General features: G+C 36.4%; 1 protein-coding gene across 1 annotated transcript in view; it reads right to left on the bottom strand.

Moving 5' to 3' along the window:
• Positions 1-23,272, bottom strand: part of LOC145681844 (regulator of G-protein signaling 7-like) — a 461,439-nt gene that overhangs the window by 204,379 nt on the left and 233,788 nt on the right. The window contains exon 3 of the mRNA XM_081753452.1: positions 22,077-22,173. Within this exon, the coding sequence (XP_081609578.1) occupies positions 22,077-22,173 (97 nt within the window). The remainder of the gene's footprint in view (positions 1-22,076; positions 22,174-23,272) is intronic.

Below are 23,272 nucleotides of genomic sequence, written 5' to 3'. Positions count from 1 at the left end.
AGCGAAATTTCCCAGTCTTCCATTTTCCCTAAAATTTCAGGCATTAGTTAATCCCAGACAATTTTCCGGATCGGGCTTGAATCTAGGATGTATGGTAAGCCTATCCCGGGGAAAACCTTGAAATCATCACTAAGTTTAATGAAGGTGAAAAACGGAAATAAATCTATTTCTTCGACAGTGAATATACAGGGTGATCATAAAGTCTTGCCCTGATTACAAAAATTTATTACAGAAGAACCATTTGACATAATAATGTAAATACTGGTCAGTTACATAGGTCAGTATTACAAGTTTTTTTAAAAGACCGCTTACGTTACTTATGTTACTGATGGACGATTTGCTTTCGTGATACCACAGCACGCATTGCGCTTTCTCCTGCTTCAATGCCATTTCGCAACTAACCCCCGCGCCAAGCAACGTACTGTGTCACTCTTGGGCAGCACTAGTGCCATCTATTGGTCTTTAAAAAACTTGTAATACTAACCTATGTAACGGACCAGAATTTACATTATTCCGTCCACCGGTTATTCCGTAATAAATTTTTATAATCAGGGCAGGACTTTATGCTCACAGTGTAGCATATGTTCTATACAGTCGGTTTGTATATTATGATGAATCCACACACTAGCAGATCCAGAAGCATCGTTTGGTAGAGGCAGATTGCTTCCTGGACGAATAATGTAGGCGGCTTTAAAAACGTAAGTGTTTTGGATCAGTTCAGAATAACGTGGTGCACTATTTTATACAGAGTGTTTCAAAACAACACCGCCAACGTTTGGGAGGCGATTCCTGACGTAGGGTTGTCATATTACCTGATTTTAGCGGATACTACCAGATTTTCAGGTCTTATATTTGTCCCCCGCTTAATCATCTCTTAATCACGAAAAACCACCCGCTTTTTTGGATTGGAGAAAAATCTAAGACGACTTTGTTGATAAAGTATTCTTATATTCAACGTAAACCGCTACATTTCTGTGTCAATCTCAATCGCGAGTGGACAGACGACAGAAACAAGATGAACGTAGAAACTGTCAAATTATCACTACTGGTTTTGTACATTATGAAAGACGTATCATGCGTAGAACTTTATGATAAGATTTTATGCAATCGAAATTTTTTAAAGAAAGTTAAAGGGAATGAAAAATGTAAAAAAAATTCGCATAATCATGCACATTTTGGTTCAACCCATGAATACTAATGTATGATCTCATGGGCGCGTATTTCTTTGATAACATTCTGTCCAGTTCAACTCAACAAGTCTATGCTGTTACGTAATCTATATGTTCAACTAGTCTTTATATATTCAGGAATGATTGCAAATTGAACTACGGTATCCTTAGCATTTTGTTTAGATTAGATTCATTATTAGTATTTTTTTCTTTTAAAATGTTTATACTGTATTTCATATATTGTGTAACTGTGGTAATGTCATATGTTAGTATGATTTCAAGTAGAAATCTTTGAAAATGATTAGAAATTTTATGAGAGATGAACCAAGACTTCTAAATATGTTTTAGCTTTATTACGATAAAAGTTTAGAAATTATTTTGTATAGAGAGAAAACCGTATGAACGACATCTGCCATATATCGCTAAAAAAAAAAAAAAAAAAACCTTACAGATATCCTTATTAGAGATATCTTACTGTAATACTTACTTAATACTTACTTTAAAATTCGAGACTCACATTTGTTGAACTTAATAAAACATTAAAGGCAAAAACTAAATTTGCTTTACTTTAGTTTTGTTAGAAAAGTACATTGGAAGTGTCACTTAACAAAGAAATCACTAAAAAAATGGCCAGAAGGATCGTCAGTATTTGTCATACACTAGTTCACATCAGTACTTACGGTTTAGAATCCCCCGCTTTTCTAATTTCAAAATATGGTAACCCTATCCTGAGACCAAAATAAAACAAAAAGTATAGACCAACATGGGTGCACAAATGCTTCCTTTTGGAGTTATAGGCTGCCGAAAACATGAATAAATGAACTGTATATGTCCATAGCTCCAATAATATAGGATCTACCGTAGTCGGGTCAAAATTTTATTTAGAAACTAGTATGTGCCCTATCCAAATATCCAAGTTTCAGAATGATCCAAATATCCAAGTTTCAGAATGACCCAAATATCCCATATGATCTTTTCGCTGACATTTTTACTACAGTAACTTGAACACACTTTCCAGTACCGTTTCAGCTTGAATTAACAGTATAACCTTGTTTCGCATAGAAAAGTCTTGGTTACAATCGAAGTGCAATGTAATCGTACTCGGTTTCAAAGACATTGGCTTCTTGTTTCGGAAAAGAAACAATGATAAGTAGTCTATTGTATGCAAGACACAATAGGAGAGATAGGGTCTAATATTTCTTTTAACAACTGCAAAGCAAGTTAACTGCACGACCATCTTTCTTTGAAAGTCTGTTTGCAACAATATACGAAGCAGCTGAGAGAACTCTTGAGGAAATAATGTTTTTCTTTTTTCCCTTAAAAACTGATCGGAAGTTATTTTAATTTGATATGGAAATTGAATCAGAGCCATTGAAATGTAAGTCAGAGGATGTGTGTTTTTCTCCTTTCCCCTTCATCCCTTTTGTCCCTCTCTGGTTCGATCCCCGACCAAGTAAGTTTTTGGTGAACAACATTTGTATCCGTGGGTTTTCTCGGCGTACTCCCGTTTACTCCCACATTCTTATTCCACCAATTATTCCATCATCATTCACTTACCTTAATCATCCTTCTCCCTTAGCCTAACGGGCATAAACGTGGGACGATAAACTGCAAGATTTCATTTAATTTCATTTTCCTTTAGTCTCTGGTCTGTCATATGTAAAGTTCTCCCTTGTGCATAGTACTATGCCATGAGGGCATATAGGGAGTGTGGAGTTAATTCTCCAAACTTTCTTGATCTCAGTCGTAGATGAATGTGGTGTTGTTGGCACCACGCTTCGGTCGCATCCCCCTCCCCTCCCAGGTACGCATTGAATCTGAGGTTGGTAATGTCCCAGAGCCGCACGGCATCTTATATACAAAATCAAATATCGTAAAGTAACCAAGAGCAACAGATATTTGACAGAGCATTTAGACCAATCCCCTTTAAAATCGGACAATCCGTTCGAAAGTTATCGTCGGATGCCACATAGAAACAGACAGACAGGACGGCCTGTAATAGAGAGCTTCGCACCCAAAATTCTCAAGGTTTGTTTCATGACAATCTCAAATACTCGAAGGCATTCGAGCGCCGGATGGTAAATTTTCTAAACAGAAGTTTGATAAGTCTTCAGCATTATCGAATTTTCTTACCTCTATCTATATCAGTAGCTGTCTCTATACAGAACTTTAAATTAAACCCTCGAAATCATCTGCCTGCCCCGTTATTGGTGCAATCAGCAAAGTGATTATTAGTACACTAATGGTGTCTTGGATTCCAATTCCAATTGGGTGATGAATGTTTTCCCTTCCTCTTTCTCTCTTCTGACAGACTGCTTAAACCTTGTACGGATCTGTGGGGAAAAAACTTTTCCTTCACTTTATTGCTAAGGAGAGAAGTTTTAAAATTAACACCCTGCATATATGTAATACATATTATATACAACTATGATAACGTCGAATACATTGTTTCTTCCGAACACTTCGATAATCCCGAGCTTTTCAAAATATTCAAGCGACTAGGCTAATGCGATTATATTGATATATTTCTGTATTTGCTGCTTTCAAACAATTCGAGACTCTCGAACAGTTCAAGTGTCTCGAAGTTGTCTAATGTTTCTTACATTTCGAGTGCCTCGAACACTTCGAGAGACCCGAACATTTCGAGAGTCCCGATCATTTCGAGAGTCCCGATCATTTCGAGAGTCTCCAACATTTCGGGACTCTCGAAAGTTCGATAATTCGATAAAATTAAAATTCTTTATCGATGAAACGGTTTTGAAATTTTATCGAATTGTTATCGATTACTCGATTATCGGAACAGCCCTAGTTTGAGGTCCAGTCATTCACTCTTTGTGTGTTATCCAACAGAAATAATTCTTTACCTTCCAAGAAAACACACCAATTTTTAAATGAAAATCAGATATTTCTTTTAAAATCAGATATCTCTTAAACGCCTCACTTTGACTGCAATTTACATTAAAAGGTAAATTATGTCAATTTAACCAATGTCCTAGAATAAACTACACCTTTGTGATTTTTTAAATAAAGAAGATTTACACTATAGTGTAGATTTCTTAATGGAGTATTTATTTATGAAATATGAAGTAAATTGCCGGAGTCCCGAGGAGTAAGGGATAGAAATAAAATTTGCCTCCCAATGAAGAATCGTAAATAAATCTTAAGTTTAAAACTTTAGCTCGATATGTTGAGCGGTTTAGCCTCTGCGGGAGTGTACTGTACATTATCCGAAGAACGGACGATCAGATGGACAAACATCAAAAAATAACTTCTTCCGTATTTACGTGTCATGAAATGTGTAAATCTGTTGAAATTGCAAATTCATCCTTTTTTACGATCATCACACTTCTCTCCTATCGTTTCTCAAAAGTAAAAAGTGATTGTTTGTTTTCAAACCCCTAAAAATAGTACAACTTTGTGCTCAATACTTTTCCTCTTCCTCCTCCTCCTCCTCCTCCTCCTACTACTACTACTACTATTACCACTACCACTACTACTACTACTACTACTACTACTACTACTAATAATAATAATAATAATAATAGGGGCCGCGGTGGCTAAGTGATAGAGCGTTCACCTCTGGTGCTTGGGGTCTCTGGTTCAATCCCAGCTCCCGCCAAGTGAACTTTATGGTGGACAAACACCGTGTGCTTAGGTTTCCTCCCACTTTCTTCATTCCACCATATCATTCATTTCTCATCATCACTGTCTCATTTAGTTTAACCGCCATAAACGTGGGACGTAAAACTCAAAAATTTCATTTCATTTTTCAATAATAATAATAATAATAATAATAATAATAATAATAATAATAATAATAATAATAATAATAATAATAATAATAATAATAGTTTAATCTGATATAGGGTGATTTCAGATGTGTTGACTCCAAAGCGTTGTAGTATTTAGATTTGTTACGTATCCTAAAACCTAATTTGTTACGTAGTTTTAGCCTAAAGAATGCTAATCTGCTTATTTAGCATGCGAATTTATAGCCTCAAGTCTTTAATTGCTAATAAGTTACATTCTTTTTCTTGTGTCTTATGGGATTAATGACTAAATAAGCACAATTCCTAAAACTAAAGGACTGCATGCACAAAATCTAACGAAAAAAAAATCTAAATGTTATATGTTCTTTTAATTAAACACATTTGGAATATATACAAGGAGTACAACTTTGCTTCCGCCGTTTTTTACCCAAAATATGACGCTTTAATGAAACAAATTGCTTACCCAGGCATTATTCAAAGTATTGTACATCGCTGGCCATTACTTTCTCCTATCTTTCGGGCAGCGTACGAATGGCGTATCAAAAAATTGTTTCATCTTTGGAGGCGATCCACGAGTCGCTCCACTTCTTGACTTCTTCATAAGATCGGAAGTGTTAGTCAACCAGGTCATGCGCCATTGATCGAAACAGGTAATAACCAGAGGGAGTGATGTCTGGAGAGTACGGCGGGTAGGGTTGGACTTCCTATCTTAAGGTTTCCAAGTACGTTTTGACCACTTTTGCAACGTGGGGTCGAGCTGCATAATTACTTTGTCGTGCCTCTCGCTGTATTGCGGCCGTTTGTCCTTTAATGCTCGGCTCAAACGCATTAAATGCGTTCGATAACGATCACCTGTGATCGTTTCACTTGGTTTTAACGGCTCATAGTACACGACGCCGAGCAGAGCAGAGCATGATCTTGGAGCCATGAATATTCGGTTTGGCTGTCGATGTGGAAGCATGGTCGGGATATCCCCATGATTTTTTTGCGTTTAGGGTTATCGTAATAAACCCATTTTTCGTCCCCGGTCACAATGCGATGCAGAAATCCCTTCCATTTTTGCCTGTGAAGCAACTGTTCACAAACACACAAACGCTGTTCAACATCTCTTGGTTTCAACTCATACGGGACCCAAGTTCCTTCTTTCTGAATAATACCCATGGCTTTGAGCCGTTTTGAATTTGCTTGCTGTGTCACTCCCAATGATCGTGCCAATTCTTCTTGAGTTTGACGCGAGTCTTCACTCAGCAATGTCTCCAATTCTGCATCTTCGAAAACTTTCTGTCTTCCACCACTATGCCGGTCTTTGACGTTAATGTCACCGTTCTTGAAGCGTTGAAGCCACTCACGACACGTTCTCTTACTAATAGCGTCCTCACCATAAGAACCTGAGAGCATTCGATGAGACTCAGCCGCAGTTTTCTTCATATTAAAACAAAAAAGTAGAACCTCCCGCAAATGGCGAGAATTAGCTCGTAACCTGACATTTTCAATCGAGAACAACTTTACGATGCACACACGAATCGACTAATGCTTGAATGGGGTTATGCTGACAGAGGTCCAAGATAACTGCCTGACGTCTGCGATCTGTTTATTTCGACCGCTACTTACTGTTGTTGCCACATATCGGAAAACGGCGGAAGCAAAGTTGTACATCTTCTATATATATATATATATATATATATATATATATATATATATATAATTAATGATCAGATTCATTAAACTCCTGTGTTGTATGATGTACTAGTAGGTTGATGCGAATGAAATTGATACTTTGACTTCCGGTGAGAAACTCATCTCAAGGTCACAAGATCAATGCTATTCAACAGTAGTTGGAGAAGCACAGTGGCTTTCACGGTCCGAACTTTCGGTTGTAACAACTGTTTTAATTTGTACAGAAATGTGTCCTCGTCTGAAGGTTGCAATGCAGTAAAAGCCTCACTAAATAATGGAGTAAATCACTAAGGGACATTCTAGATCTTCTAACTATTTCATTTTACAAAACGACGGGGCGATGTCCAGCAGAAATATTCATACCAACTACCCGTGACTTCTAAAATTAACTTCATTAAAAGTTGAATGCCGACAGTTGTAATTGGAGCTTAAGTGGAAATCTAAGGATGAAGTGTTGAATGATAATATTCCCCAACTCTGCAAAAACGACCCGTTAAGGAATAGTCCGTTCCAAATTGCTTGGACCTTTCTTGGTACATAAAGAATTAGGAAATTGCGCTGTCCTGAATACATTGAAGTGTGACTCAATCGAGATTCAAACCTTTAAGAACTAGAAAGGATTCAATTGCTCGAAAGATAAAAAAAACTTAACTATTGAGAGATTATATAGAAAAGTATGCAATATTTTTTAAATAAGTTTCGGTGAGCTTTTACAGCCCGTATTGTAACAAATGTTTTAACTTATACAGATATACATTGGATTTTCTCAATTAAATATCCTTTGAGAGGAATGGCTCGAAATAGTGTATTATATTATATAGGTTTTAATTGTTCTAATCGTTTAGTTGTGAAATGTCTCTGATGTTGACCATGTTGAATTTGACATCTCCTAAGATCTACATGTCTTGAATTGTGTTATTTATTTTTTATATAATTACTTTTAAAATATTGACAATATTCATATAATTATTGTAATTTTGTTATTCAGGTTGTTCTAACATTAATTGATGTTTTAACAACAGTATGTATTGTTCAGTGAGATGTTCTTTGTTTCTATTCTAACAATATTTATATTCTAACAATAATAGGAACATTCTTGAGAATCCATTACACATTGTTAAATCATTGTTTGGAATAGAACAAATATATTTCATTGTTATTTGACGTTAAATATGAACACCATAGAATTTTTAAATTTAAATATGTAATTATAACGTCAAAAGAAAAACTATTGCCCAGGAACTATTATATATAAAACAATTCTTCTCAGAGTATAAACACGTCATCCAGTTCCTTGCCAGGTGGTAAAGTGCCAAGGACCGAAGAGATATTACCACGTTGGATAGGAACGGATATACGCTGTATTAGAGAAGATGTGGAGCGAACTTCGCCGGAAACACAAGATATGAGTCTTCCTACCTCCCTAATGAATATAAGACTTCTTGCACCCCAAGCACCACTGGTTTCAATAGCGATTGGAGTGAAAAGAAACTTTTCGAGAAGGTTGTTGTATTTTCTTTGCTTTTCAGCTTCTCTGCGATTAGTGTTCATTACTGACAGAGGAAGACTTGAATGAGCGTATGTATCAGCGCATGTGAAGTTCCACAATAAACATTTACCTCTTATCCATGGAACCAGTGTCATCCCATCTGGTCGCTTTCCATCCGAACGACAGCAACCAGAAGGTTCCCGTATAGAAGGAAATCCAGTTGTGTTGAGGGCTCGTAGTATTATATCATTTACAGAGGAATGTTGGGCGAATCTACCAGCGCTCTTTATGCATGAAAGGCCATGCAGGACACATTGGTTAACCTCATCCCCACAAGCTGGACAGCGATAAGGCTCACAAACTGCTAAACCTAGACGTAATGAACAGCAATTCGAAACATTTCATTTGACAAATGAAGGCCTAAAGGCGGAGAAGGTATCACCATCAACCATGCACCCGCTTTGGGAGACGAGGCAGCAAGAAGCCTGGCTTTATCTTCCGGAACAACAACAGATTGTAACAAATTATTATGTAATTGACATGCAATTGGTGTATACCAAGATGACTGATAACACTTTTTGCTAATCTCCGGAAGGTTTGTATCTGCTAAGCTTGCCAAATCACGCATATAGGCGATTTAACATATTTGGGGGAGTAATTTTGTAGTTCACTGGTGTTCCGTGGCGTCTCTGCCGCTAATGTTATAATTTTCAAAACGGAAGTGGAGCCACAACTGATCGTCACTGCGGAGTATCCAATTTTTGCCGAGAGATCGCTAGTTTCCCTTCGCTGGTTCATCGACGCTTCCAGTATGGGATAGCTTGAGTTTCAGGTTGTTTATATTATATGTTTTCTTTTGCTACCTTTCACAAAAACAAAATTTTCATACAAAATAATGTAATAAGAGGAAATATGTTTAAAATGTACGTTTGAGTGCTCTGGCCACACATCACATCTTCGCGGGCAAATAGTTAGAGATTTTTATTTCTCCAATATCGAGTAAAAATATTGAACTTCACAATCTGCAATGTATATTAATGGCTCGTGAAAGAATATAATTATAAAGAAATACCCGAAGAGAGATATTTAAACTATAGTTTCACATAACATTAGCCTCGATGCTCCAGCAATGCTACAACAACATCCACTAATACTACTTCCACCACTTATTTTCAACAATTTACTTTGACAATTTAGATTTGAATTCTCTTGACTATTGTTCTACTTAACACTGTCTATTTTATTCTATGGTTTTACATCTAGGTGGTCATGGGTTCTTTTCCCGTTGGGTAATTATAGGCAATTTTTATGATTTGTAATATTGATGATCTTTCAAAATGATGAATTAGCGTCAACTTGAAGAATGTTTCGTGATTTTTTCCTCATTGACGAAAGTCTATATAACTTGCTTTTGAGTCAAAGAAGGACATCTCAAATAAGTCATTGTGGCACTCACATAAGAAAGATCTCTTTATACGATAATCATTATCTTGTGTATTGTCTTACATGCAACGATTTTAACTAGCTAATAGTTTGAGTAGAAGCTGAAGTGGTGTGGTAGGTAAGTGGTTACCGCATTGAACTTCTATTCTGTATCACAATACCTTTTTGTTATTGATGGATTTTAACTCCAAGCAATAGTTCTACTTTTTAAGGTGGATGCTAAGCTTAATTAAAATCGGATAAATTTTACAAGAATATCGTAGGACAGAGAGACATACAAATACAGGTTGAGCGAAAATGGTAGAAGTTCGCTTCACTGTAACAATATACTGTATATGTTTATCAAATTTTCAAATTAAAGAAAAGAGTTTTAGTTTAGCTTGAAGCCATACGAGTATATATGTATGGGTGTTATTATCTCTGAAAATTCAATATTACTACATAGGTTAATGTCGGGACTGATTTTCTTATACGTTGTCAAGTAGGTACCTAATCTACATGTTCTTGACTTCTTTTTGTTAAAAAATCAACGTAATATCAATCTTTTGTAGCCAATTGAGATTTTTATTTCAAGTCAGAATTTTATAATATACAATATGCTTCTACGCCTACGAGTGTATTGCACTTTATAGAGATTTGTTTCTTTCTTTCTTTTGCTTGTTATATAAAAAGATTAGATGTTGATAAAGGAAATTGCATAAGTGTTCTTCTGCACGCACTTCTTTATTGTGCATTGATTTACATTTTTCTCAATCGTCTAATGAAATAAAGTAACCTATATAAGTTTTTTCCCGGTTTCCGTTTGTCGTTTTATTACGTCAAACGTAAAGTTTTAAGACAACGATATTCTACACCTGAACCAGATTTAAGAAAAAACGAAAGCAAATACTAATCTCTAAACTTTTAGAAGTACTTATTTTTCTTCACTTTCCTCTCCTTTTCATAAGTAATGAATAGTTAATCTAAATTAAGTTAATTAGAATTTCATTAATTCAATCCTCCTTTTAGAATTCCTATTCTATTTGCCTCGTTTTATATGTAAGATTAACTCCGATAACTTTAATCGTATTTAATTTTTTTAAAATGAAGTTGTCTAAGTTTTTTTTCTATCAAAGAGAAGTTTGCTTTTTTCCAAATACTTTTAGTATACTTCTTTGTTGTTAAGATGGAAAAGGAACAATAAAAAAGTTTATCTTTGGTAATGGAAGTTGTGAAATTTTATGTTATACAGTACGGTAATTAAGACACGAGACTCTTTTTGTTTTCTGCGTAAATAGTTTTAGCATGGGAACCTTGAGTGTCACCTTGAGAACCAATGCAGAAATTTTACCCTCGGTTGGTTTCCAGTGTGGCGTGTCACGCAGTTCTGTATAGAATGGTGTGATACCTCGTCACCGATCAAGCACTACGTGCACTTAGAAAGATCCAATGGAAACATTTGAGATGCTGATAAAGGTTTATGGGGACAAATTGGCTTTCTCGTTGCCGTGTTTTTTGAATGACGTAAGAAGTTCAGTGCTGGAAAGGAATCTCTGGAAAATACAAGCGCTTAGGTCCAAAAAGGTTTAAGAACAACTGATATTGAAATGATTGATACAATTTGGGATATCATTTTGAATTACCGAAATGCATATTTCAGATCTTGTAAATAAGGAAATCGCAAAATAACAGCGAAGAATTGAAAGAAATGGCTACTGTGTGCACGTTTCGTATACAATTACTTAACGGAGGATCAGAGCGCAGTGATTGTTCGTAAGTTATTAGCCCCAAAAAATGTTTACGTATTACACCTGTGTATTATCAGATCTGTTCCCCTATAATTACCTTCTTTTCCCCAAATTAAAAGTATCACTAAAAGGTTGCTTTTTTTTTTTTTTTTTTACTGTTTTTACTATCAAAAATGCAGTAACGAGGAGCTTGAACACCATCATAGTCTAGGACTTCCAGAAATCATTCCATAATTTACTTCATTATGCAAAGCTATGTATGAACAAAGAAAGTTCTACTTTGAATAAAACCGAGGTAAGTTGATTTCACTTGTTATTCAATTACTTTTTACAGACTCATGTTTCCTAATTACCTCTTGTGTAAAGGCCTACACGTTCATATTATTGAATTGCTTCTTATTTATAGCCCACCGGTCACCACTGATTTATACACGTATGTATATACACGTAGGGTGAGACTGTAATTCATATCACGCAAGCCTTAACTCGGATCAAACTATACATAGAGTCTTAAAACAAAACAAAACAAACAAACAAACAAAAAAAACATATCAAAATTGTATGTGATAAATTTGCTGATAATATGTTGAGCAAAGCAACCTCAAGGGCTTGTTTAAGTGGGAAGTTGATTTAATAAGAAGTAGAAAGTAACGACTTTTTAAAATTTAAATTCGAAATATACGCAAAGGAACAAGATATTTTTATTTTAATTTTCCTAACCCCCCTCCCCATTGCCCAAAACGGTAGTATTGACAATGTAACGAAAGGGTAAACTTAATACAAAAAACACCATTCATGCATCTCTTCTGTAGTTGATTATCACAATCTAGGATTACTTCGCTTATCGCGAATATTGTTGCCACGCAAAATTCAGCAATAGTCGAATCCACGATAATCGGGATAAATAATGCGTTTGAAATGTGTAATCATTGCCAACACTTATCATCCTGATGCACCACTCCGTATTTACCCAATTGAAATTCAAATCTTTCCCACAATGCAACAAAAGTGATATCAGCGATACTGCCGGCTAGAGTCTTAACTAACTGAATCGTCTGCTACTAGCAGTAGCTAATTGTATTATTGGCTAATTCTACCCGACTCACGCGCTCTGAATGATTTCATTCGTTCTTGGTTTTAGTAGTTTGTGGTACCCAACTCCCTCGAACGGCGGCGCCACAGTCCCCACTCACGTAACTTAGTTTCAGCGGGAAGAGCAGCTGAAACCTATTATACTACATTCTTACTCTATTATTGAACGGGATTGTCAAATCAATTACATTTTATGTATGGAATTTAAAAAAAGAAATGTGTTATACGTGTTAATTAAAAAATGACGGTTCATGTAAAAAAAAAAAAAAGCAAGACTATTCTTTAACCTTTATTAAAGAACAAATATTAAAATTCGTAGGGTAAGAGCGAAGAGAGAATGAAGATTTGAACGAAATGTAATTTTTTGTTGCATTTGTAGTAGGCTATAGAGGCCATGGAGTTCGAATTTGAAGTCCAATAATTGGAATTTTAGTATCAAATTATAAACTGTGATAAATTGAGAATTATGATATCGAAATCGCGATAAGTGAGACTTCCTGGATTAAACACTATTAGAATTACTCGAAAATAATGAATGCTTTATTAAATAGTGGAACTTTCAACGTGCAACAATAGATTAGAAATGGAGAATTCATAGTGTAATACGAAATGCGGCACTTTTACTTCAGATTTAGAATGTATTATTCTAGAGCTATCCAGAATAATATTTCATTTACAAGTAAGAAACAGAATATATATATATATATATATATATATATATATATATATATATATATATATATATATATATATATATATATATATATTGTGCTTCCTAAAGTAGGTTGATCATATCCTAATTTAGCCAGCCAAGCAGAGTGTAAACTATGCTCCTGCCAACGTTTGTCTGAAAACATCAAACTTGTTGCTGAATATTTAAATTTCATGCACATGATTCATTTATCGTCCTTCCAAAATCTTCATGTACTTGCGCAGTAAAAATTGATAGATCCAACCGAATTTGATATACAACCTATCAACTATCTCCGTGTCAGTTGTGGTTCAAATGGGCAAGCTACCTCTGAGATAAAGTTTGCAGACAATTGAAATTAGAATTCGGGTGTTGAATTCTGGCTAGGAACAGTAACACAATTTCAAATTTTCTTCGAATCTGGTCACTTGGTGAGTGACCAAAAATCACACGCCATTGTGTACATGTTGTACTTCGTAAGCAATTTATTATAACGCGCATAATCTCAGGTTCAATCCACCTTTCCTTGGATAAAAAACAGACTATTGGTACGGATCCCACTGTAAGCTGTAAATTCCGTCTCATACAGTTTTAATGCTGATAAAATGATCTTAAATTACCATACGTATAATAAAATCAATAACTTCTGGTAGTGATTTCTACTCACTTAATATACAACGAATTCAAATATTTGCTTCGATCACATCAAGGTGAAAGTACCATATTGCCTACTGTCAACTCAATAGTAACTTAATGATCTACCTGCTATTCTTTCGATTTTCAGGTTACTTTTCAGATATATTTGTTAGTATTGGCTTTTTATTCCTGATGAATCTCAGCCAAATTTGGTGGCTCATCTAGGTCATCAGGGCCGTACTGCAATCCAGGGGCCCACCGGGAAGTTACTTTCTAGAGGATCCACTTACATGTACGTACTGCCCCCTCCCCCGACAATAAAAGAGAATCTGGGAGTGTCACTCCGATCAAATATGCTAAAAAGTCTTAAAATGCCAATTTTAATTTGGGGGGGGGGGCAGAAATTTCTTCCCTGATATTGACTGATCTGACTTAATGCCCAATACCCCATTCTTCCCTTGCAACTGTACAATCATCTGGACAAGCTCCATTACTTCACAACTCCCCCTAAAATAACAATGGCGCACCTGTGCCATAAACCCCTTCATAGGCGGCCCTCGTACATATAGAAACACATATGCATCAGAAGTAATTTATAATTTATACAAATGCAAAACTTCTCCATTGTCTTGTATTAACAGTAGATTCCTGACTTTGTAAAGGTGATAGAAGGAATGATATTCCGATGTTCTTCTATCATCTCGAGAAGCAACACATGTTTCTTTCTGATTAATTTACTTTACAGCAGCTGTTTGTACACATCTATGATCTAATCCATTTTTTCAATGTAGTTATTTTTTGACTTCCATTATTCATTCGCATAATAATATTCATGAAATACATCATCATCAAGGAAGGATGGGAGATTTATGGGATTATGTTTACTGGTTTAAATTCATCCGGAGTAATATCGAGCAGGCCGTAAGAAAAACAGCAAATATTCGCCATTGTACGTTACAGTTCGAATGAAATATTGGATATTTGAAGCGAAATTGAAGAATACAAATTAAGTGTTAGTTAAATGAAATGAAATCTTTAAGTTTTACGTCCCACGGATATGCCGGTTAGGCTAAAGGAGTCGGTGATGATGAGAATTGAGTGAAATGATGGAATGAAGAAAATGGGAGGAAACGTGAGAACCCCGAGAAAAGCCAAGAGCACGGTGTGTGTCCACCACAAAGTCCACACGGCGCGATCTGGGATCGAACCAGGGACCCCAAGCATCGGAGGTGAACGCTCTACCATTGAGCCACCACGCCTCCCAAAATTAAGTGTTAGTGGTAACACACATAAATCACATGTTGAATAGCCGGTTTCTCGCTACAAATGACAGAGGGATTTCTTGGGTGACTTAAAAGAGTCGGTAACTGACATCTTCCACAACATCCGCCAGCGAGGTCCGATGCTTCCCTGCCTTACTCCGAAGCGATCCCGTTTCCTGCAATTTATTCACTAGCGACCATATTATATTCCTGTTTGGGACAGAACGTAAGGCAAAGTTGCGTGTAACTACCCTTTGCGTAGCAACAACAGATCCCGGTCTCCAAAATCTTTTTAACGATAAAATCACTTTGTTCCAAAGAGTACATTATTGCAACTGTGTCCTGATCATATTGGTACAGTAGCACAGCATAATTCTCAATACAACGGCCCAGTTTCCTGTTTCTTATTGGCCGTCGCGAGGTTGCCATCTAACTAAGAAACTCAAATTTCCACACCGCACCTCACCTAATTCCAATTCGGTACAGTGGCGAATATTTGCTGCTTTTCTAAAGGCGTGGCCGATATTACCCCAAATGAATTTAAACCAGTAAGCATAGTTCCATAAATCTTCCAACGTTCCTTGATCATTTGCCATAAACCGCATGAAAATCGGACTTCAGTTAGAAATTCTAGACCCAAATGAAATCCATGAGTTTTAAAAGAATCACCTTGTATATGTTCTATGATGTACTATATAGGAAAAGTGCTTTTAGTTGTTCCTATAACTATTCTCTGAACTTGTAATTGTTTTATTTCTGACAAAAATGTCAGCTTCATTGTGTGATGAAAAGTAGTTTATAGTAATATCCATTAAAAGACATGCAAGAGATATTGGACTCAAGGCAGAAAAATAAATTTGCTTTTCTTGAAATAGGTAATAACATTTTATTCGTTACATTATATGGTTTTCGTTTTCACAATATGAAATGTCGTAAATTGTTGTAAGTGGTAATATTCAATATGTATTACACCGAATCTACCGTACACCAAAATTTCCCCACACCGAGTTTTCCGTACCCCGACTTTTCTGTACTCCGAGTTTTCTTACACCGAATTTTCCTACACCGAATTTTCCTACACCGAATTTTCCTAGACCCGTTGAAAAAATAAATGTCGGCTAGGCTAAAGGAGACGGTGATGATGAGAAATGAATGAAATGGTGGAATGAAGAAAGTGGGAGGAAACGGGAGAACCACGAGAAACCCACGCACACGGTGTTTTTCCACTAAAGCTCACTTGAAGTGAGCTGGGATCGAACCAAGGACTCCATGCACCAGAAGTGAACGCTATACCACTGAACCACCGCGGCCTATTATACTGTTATACATAACCAGAGGTACAGTTTATTGGATTGTGTTGGAGAGTTTGGGGGGAAGGGGATCTAAAGTGTCCCGTATTCCCATAAAGAAAACATGGTAGGTTTATTAGTATAAACTTTATACTATGTACAGTGTGTGAATTTGACAAATTTAAGATTTTTTTTTAATAGTAAAATGTCAAAGGGAAGTAGATTTTGATACCAGAGTGAATATGCTTTGTATTGTGTAACCGTGTATGCTTTGTGTGTGAATAAACCTTTCGCTTTGAAACAAAAGGTGATCATATTAATATAGAGGACAAGAATAGCTTATTTCAGTTCTGTTTTGCTGTAAGACTTTCTATTTATAGGGCTTTTCGAGTAGGGAAAACTGAACAAAAGTGTGTTTTGGGAATGGTATTATCAGTTCCTTTCATAACGGGGGACGACATCAGTTCCTTTCTTGTACTCACAGGAACTTCTCGCCATGCTCGTATCTTTATTTTCCGTAGACGTTTAGGTCTGACAAATGTCAACAAACTACGAAGTATGTCCCCATCTGGGGCGGCGCCGCTAAGTCTATTCTTATTACGGAATCTTACCAGGGCACAGTGGTTCAGGACGAGCAAAAAGCTGGCCAAAACCCAATTTTTGAAAATTGCGTTAGAATGATACTGGTTTAGTGTATGAGTTAAGAAATATCCAAAGTTTACTATATACAAACAATAAACACGAGTAACAAGTAATGGGTGAGTTAGAAAGGGTGGAAGTTAACTATTGTGAACATGCCTCTAAAAGAGTTACCGAATAGAGTATTTGACATTCAAGTTCATGGCTTCATATCTAAGAATATGTGGTTACAAGAAACACTTGGTGTATATGGCACCAATATACCTCTCAAGCACTGCAACTGTCCAAAGTAGATATGCAGTATCTTCCATATGTACGTTTCTCCAAACAAAATATGTTAATGTGACAAAATATCATTTGTGTTAACAGAAAATCCACAAAACTGCAAAGATTTAGTATAGTGCCCAGCGTTCCCCAGCGGAGTTGTTGAAATGGCCTGAAAGACTAATCCATGATGAATTGTTTTTCATGAAGTTTAGGTGCGAATATGTGCGAATTCGTGAAATACATGTTTATTTGTGATTGTGTGTGGTGACAGTACACCGAAATTAATAATTCTTACTTTTTACTTGCTGGACGTCTATAGTTCATCATGAAGCTGAGACACATCCAGTTCTATGAGAAAATGAGAGAAATGAAAGGAAATTGTCAGAGGGAGCAAACACAGCATGTCGAGACCTGGTTTTGACGCAATTGGGCATTGGTGATCACCGAGCAACGTTAGTGAAGATATTCGAAGAACTGTTTCCAGGTTTTGCAGCAAGTGTACCAAAAACTGTGTAAGAGTGGCAGAAATCATGACATCTTTCTGAAGACACATACAGAATGGCTTAATGGAGAGCTGAAGTTTACAGTTCAGGGACAGATGGAACATAGATCAAATCCTGGAGGTCGTCCATCGAAGGATTTCAGAGAATCTAGTGACCGAACCAAACGGAGAAAAACGGAAGACTTACGCACATCTGCAAGTACACTCATGTCCAAAATTATTGTCGCATATCTAAAACTGTTCTCTTGTAAGAATATAATTTGATAATGATTTTGCAGGGTAGTTTTAATACTGATTCTATGTATACTATATAATCGGGAAATGTATATTTGTCGCAAATTTCATAGGAAAAGAATTATAAATACGAAAATTAGAATGAGTAAAACAAATTGTTGCTAAATGGACAAGAAAGTTTTATTTTCGTTTTATTGTTCTTATTTACTGCTCTTTTGACATGAAATTTGCCACATACATGTCTTTGCCGATTACACACACACACACTAACATTATAAGAAATACCGGACGAATTCGTTATCAAATTATACTCCTACAACAACATATTTATAGACATGCGACAATAATTTTGGACATGAGTGTGCATCGGAACTGGCCTTTGCTACCAAAATGAGTCGTCGGGCACCAGGACAAGAAGATGCATCAAAAGTACTTCTTGAGGTGACAGAAAAAATCTCTGACTAGAGCTCGTAAGATGAGACAAGCGTTTATGAGCGCAAAGGATCAGAGCATTTAACCCAAACCGCACACCAAAGAAGAGGCGCTTGCATTATTTCTCGATGCTAAGTTAACAAAAAGCCAATGCAACTGTCTACGTGTTGGTGTCAAAACATGCAACGCAAACATTTATCCAAGTTAACATCAATTACTCACGGAAACATGAGATTCAGAAGCAGTTTAGAGAAAAAGTAGGGCTTAATGTTGATAGACCCAAAGCAGGAAGCAGTGGAACAAGCAATGGTGGAACACTGTTAGGAGATTTTTTGCGAATCCACACCAATCTTTGCAAATAAGGGGATTTCTGAACAACTGATTATACGTTTTTCGGTGATAATATTTGTAACCAACTCTGGACTTGATGTTAATCCCAAGGCTTTTGACAGTTATTCACTGGAGACAGCCAAATTGTTTGTTCATCTTTACAGTTGGTTCTGTATGCCTGCTAGTGTTCACAAAATACTTGTTCAGGGTTCTGCTGTGATACATAATACCGTTTTACCAATAGATCAGCTTTCCGAAGAGGCACAGGAGGCACGGAATAAAGACATACGAGCATTTCAGGAAGATCACTCACGCAAATTTTCTTCTCACGATCACGAATCGGGACATGCTGCATTGCTTCTGATCACTTGTGCTGTATTTCTTTCGAGTATTAGGTACGTGGCTACCGGAAAGAAAAGACGGTGCTTGTCACACGAAGGACGACTGCTGTTGAAGACGTCGAAGCGTGGAGGAGAAGGAGCCAACGCTAGGTCTAGCAGCCAAAATAATGAAGGTATCTCATCTGCATTCAGCGATATTGTTTGCGACAGTGATGACTGACGTACAGATTTGGTCGACAAAATCAATTCTCGTTTTTCATTTGTGTGTGAGTGTAATGAAGACTTGTATGTATGAGTGTAATGCAGATTAGTATGTGTGAGTGTACTGGCGTATTGCACACGAATACACAGTATTTTATTAGTGTTTACAATCATTTCCTACTAACTCTCTCGTGCAGATAGGGTTAGTGCAACCGAACGATAAGCGCGTTCGTTAATTCTTAATACTATAAATATACAATTCTCACATATTTGGGACTTTAGAAGCATTTCGTACATTTTTATAACCAATTAAAGGTTTTGGCCAGGTTTTTGTTCATCCTGAACCACTGTGCAGGGGAGGAATTAGAATTGGCCCAAATAGCTTTTTTCCCACGATGTTTTGCGGTACTGTATAACGTTCAGGGGTATTTCGAGAGTCTTTGAACGGCTCTATGATACAGGCTCTTAAATATTACTTTTCAATCACTTTTATCACTGTCAAAAGTCTTAATGTTACCAGAGTAAAGCATGATAAAATTGTGTAAATCTCTGTGCAATATACGTTATCGAATTCATAACTAGTCTCATTAATAATGTATTAATATATAGTTCTCTTGAGTTTACATATTTTTCTGGTAACATTATAACACTACACTGTGGGCCGCGGTGGCTCAGTGGTAGAGCGTTCACCTCTGGTGCTAGAGGTCTCGGGTTCAAACCCTGCTCCCGCCAAGTGAACTTTGTGGTGGACAAACACCGTGTGCGTGGGTTTTCTCGGGGTTCTCCCGTTTCCTCTCACTTTCTTCATTCCACCATTTCATTCATTACTCATCATCACCGTCTCCTTTAGCCTAACCGGCATAACCGTGGGACGTAAAACTAAAAAATTTCATTTCATTTCATAACACTACACTGTATTTGAGCCGTATGGCTGTAAGTTCACATTATAAAACTTCTTTTGGCTGAGGGCAGAATTACATGTGAGGGACAAATACTAGTCTATAAAATTCACTTATGAGTATAAAGATGTTATAAAAAAGGACCCACAAAATTCTGATACTGGAAGTACTCACAATTCAAAGCAAATGTATAGTATATTGTACTTGTTTCACACAAGCCAAGACTATGGACCCACAAAGGACTTATTTCATACTGAACCACACGATTCTTAGGAAAACCCATTATTTTAACTTAACTTAGTAAACTTTAAAGTAAGGTATGAATAAATGATTGAAATGTATTTCCTTTAAGCATTTTTGGCAGAACGAAAAGAAAACTGACTTAAATTTACATCTGCTTTAGTCCCTTATGATGTCCTTTATACGCGTTTTAAAATACATCGTTTAAAAAGCTACTTACCTACAACATAGTGATTGCTCCTGTGATTTTCCTTTAAATATATAAATATTTCCCTCTTTCTTTTTTTTAAGAAAGAAAAATAGAGTTGAATTTTTATTTTCTGGTCCAGAACTCCGTGACCAAGGGGGTCCCAAAAATTTTAAAAATTACTGAAAACATTTTCATCACAATAGTTTAAAAAACATTACATGAGTCACTCCTTTATAATTCATGAACCCTTTTGAACATGTTGAGAGAGGGCCATCATAAAAGTTTTTGATGGGGTCTCTCTTGTATTTTCCCGCTCCAGGGCCTAAAATGATGTTAATCTGGCCTTGTATATTTTCTATACAGAAAACAACAGTGCTGTAAAATGTAAATTATTATTTAGTTTCAAGTTATGGCATCACTTGAGATTTTAATTTAACTGAATACTTCAATATTAGTACAATTATAAAGCAGAGTGAGAAATCAGGAACCTCTCAACAGTTGAATTACGAAAAATGTGGAAGTCTGTTTTTGCGACATAATGGGCTGACAACGCTGGTCTGGAATTAGCTGATTGTATTGACGGTACTCGACGTGTTATCGTCCTCCGTTCCGTTCCTCCTTTATGAGAGGAGTGAGTGGCGTGTGCCTTTTTGTATATATATATAGGGCTACTTATGATACGATACGAGGAAGAGTGCCCACTAAAAATTTACCGTCCAGGGACCAACGGGAAATTTCCCGGTTTCCCGCCTGGCCAGTACGGCCCTGTAGGTCATCAATGGCATTTTACTTTTCAAATTGTTGAATCGTTGCTCAGTAATAAAAGTTCACTGATAGGAAGTTTTACAGACATGATTTAAGACTCTAGTTGCTCTCGTTGGATTAACCATAGCTAGTACACAGCATAGGCTTCCACGGACGAACAACATGATGAAAGACTGTAATGGGTTTCGTTAGACTAAACAGTAATTATATAGTACAAGCTTATACGAACGGACGACATGGTGGAAGACTAGTAGCTCTCGTTGGAGTAAGCAATATATAGTAGAGGCTTTCACGGATGATGACATGATGAAAGACTATAATGACTCTCATTGGACTAGCCACTATTATAGTATAAACCTTCACGGACGGAAGACATGACGAAAGATTTTAGTCGCTCTCGTTGGACTAATCAGAATACACTAAAGACTTAAACGGATGGACTACATGATAGAAGACTATAATGGCTCTTGTTGGACTAACTAGTATACAGTATAGGTTATCATAGACGGATGACATTATGGAAGACTATAATAACTCTCGTTGGACTAACCAGCATATAATATAAGCTTTCATGATCAAACAACGTGATGGAGTGCTCTAATCCTGAAGTTAACCAGTATACACTCTTACAAAAAAAATGGCCTTATGTAGAGTTGTTTTGACGTATGATTAGCGTCATACTAAAGGTTTAACTACTGCAGGAAACATATGTTAGTCGAACTCTTTAATATGGCACTAATCACGCGTCAGAACGACTCTGCATAAGGCCTAAAGTGTTTAATCCAACTTACCCATAAAAGCAGAAGGGATCGAAGTGAGGAACAACTTCTGGCTTCGTACCGGGACGCCGCTCTCGGGGTCCTGCATCTCACGCACCAGGTTTTCCATCTGCAATACACAAAATAATATCAGAACATTAGTGATTTTTAAAGAAAAAAACGCATAGTAGCAAGTTACTTCTATAAATAGTAGTAAGTGTGTACTTCTTATTAATGACTACTGTAAATCATTTTTTGCGTACAGTTTAACACAGAAATGGTCACCTCACAAGTTATGTTAGAGCAGAATGCTTGCAAACAGGTTTGTCTTATGATTATACTATGTTGGCTATAGAGTGAAAATGAGCAACAGAAAAATGCAAAATAAGAACTTGCGAGGAAACGGAAGAAGCCTGAGGAAATATATAGACATAATATGGTTCAAATATCTATCACAGAAACGCATGGTTTGAGCTCGAACCACGGAACTTACACACCAAAAGATGAACGCTCTATCACGTTTTTGTTTTCCAAATTTCCCACCGTTCGAAACCTCTACCTTGATATCTTTTTGAAAAAAAAAGTTTTTATTCATAGATAGAATTGAACAAATAATGATCTTCCTTGGCAAATTGAAATCTTTGTTTTCAACTAAGTACGTAGTTTTGTGAGAAAATAGGATTTTTAAAGAGAGGGATGTATAGTGATGGCTTTTCCCTCAAGTGCTTGGACGCAATCCTCCCAAAATTTACAGTTCTTCCTCTCCCCACTTTTTTTTTTTTTTTTTTTTTTTTAAGTAGAAGAGGAGGCCGGAATTGGCTGTGAAAATCAAAATAACTTGCTTCGTAGACTAAATTTTATTCCATTTTGGAACATTTTTGTCACTCTTAAGAACCATTATGGTATAATTGAAGTTCGATTGTGGCATTTTTCAATTTTAAAAAAATCCTTAAAATTCATCACCCTAAAACCTGTCTCTTGGTACTATACGCTGTTTAGATGTCCAGGTATCTTTGTACGAGATTGTACATGTGAGTTCCTTAAATAATAGAACTATTTATAAAAATAAAATGAAATATTTCAGTTTCACGTCCCACGTTTATGCCCTTTAGGCTAAGGGAGAGGATAATTAAAACAAGTGAATGATGATAGAAGAATTGGTGGAACGACAAAGTGGGAGGAAACGGGAGTACCCCGAGAAAACCCACGGACACTATGTTGTCCACCAC

The sequence above is a fragment of the Thermobia domestica genome, chromosome 3 (assembly GCF_964235325.1).
Source record: "Thermobia domestica chromosome 3, izTheDome1.hap1.1, whole genome shotgun sequence".
NCBI lineage: Eukaryota > Metazoa > Arthropoda > Insecta > Zygentoma > Lepismatidae > Thermobia > Thermobia domestica.
The sequence above is the reverse complement of the archived record's forward strand: the minus strand, read 5'-3'. Positions and strand labels throughout refer to the sequence as shown.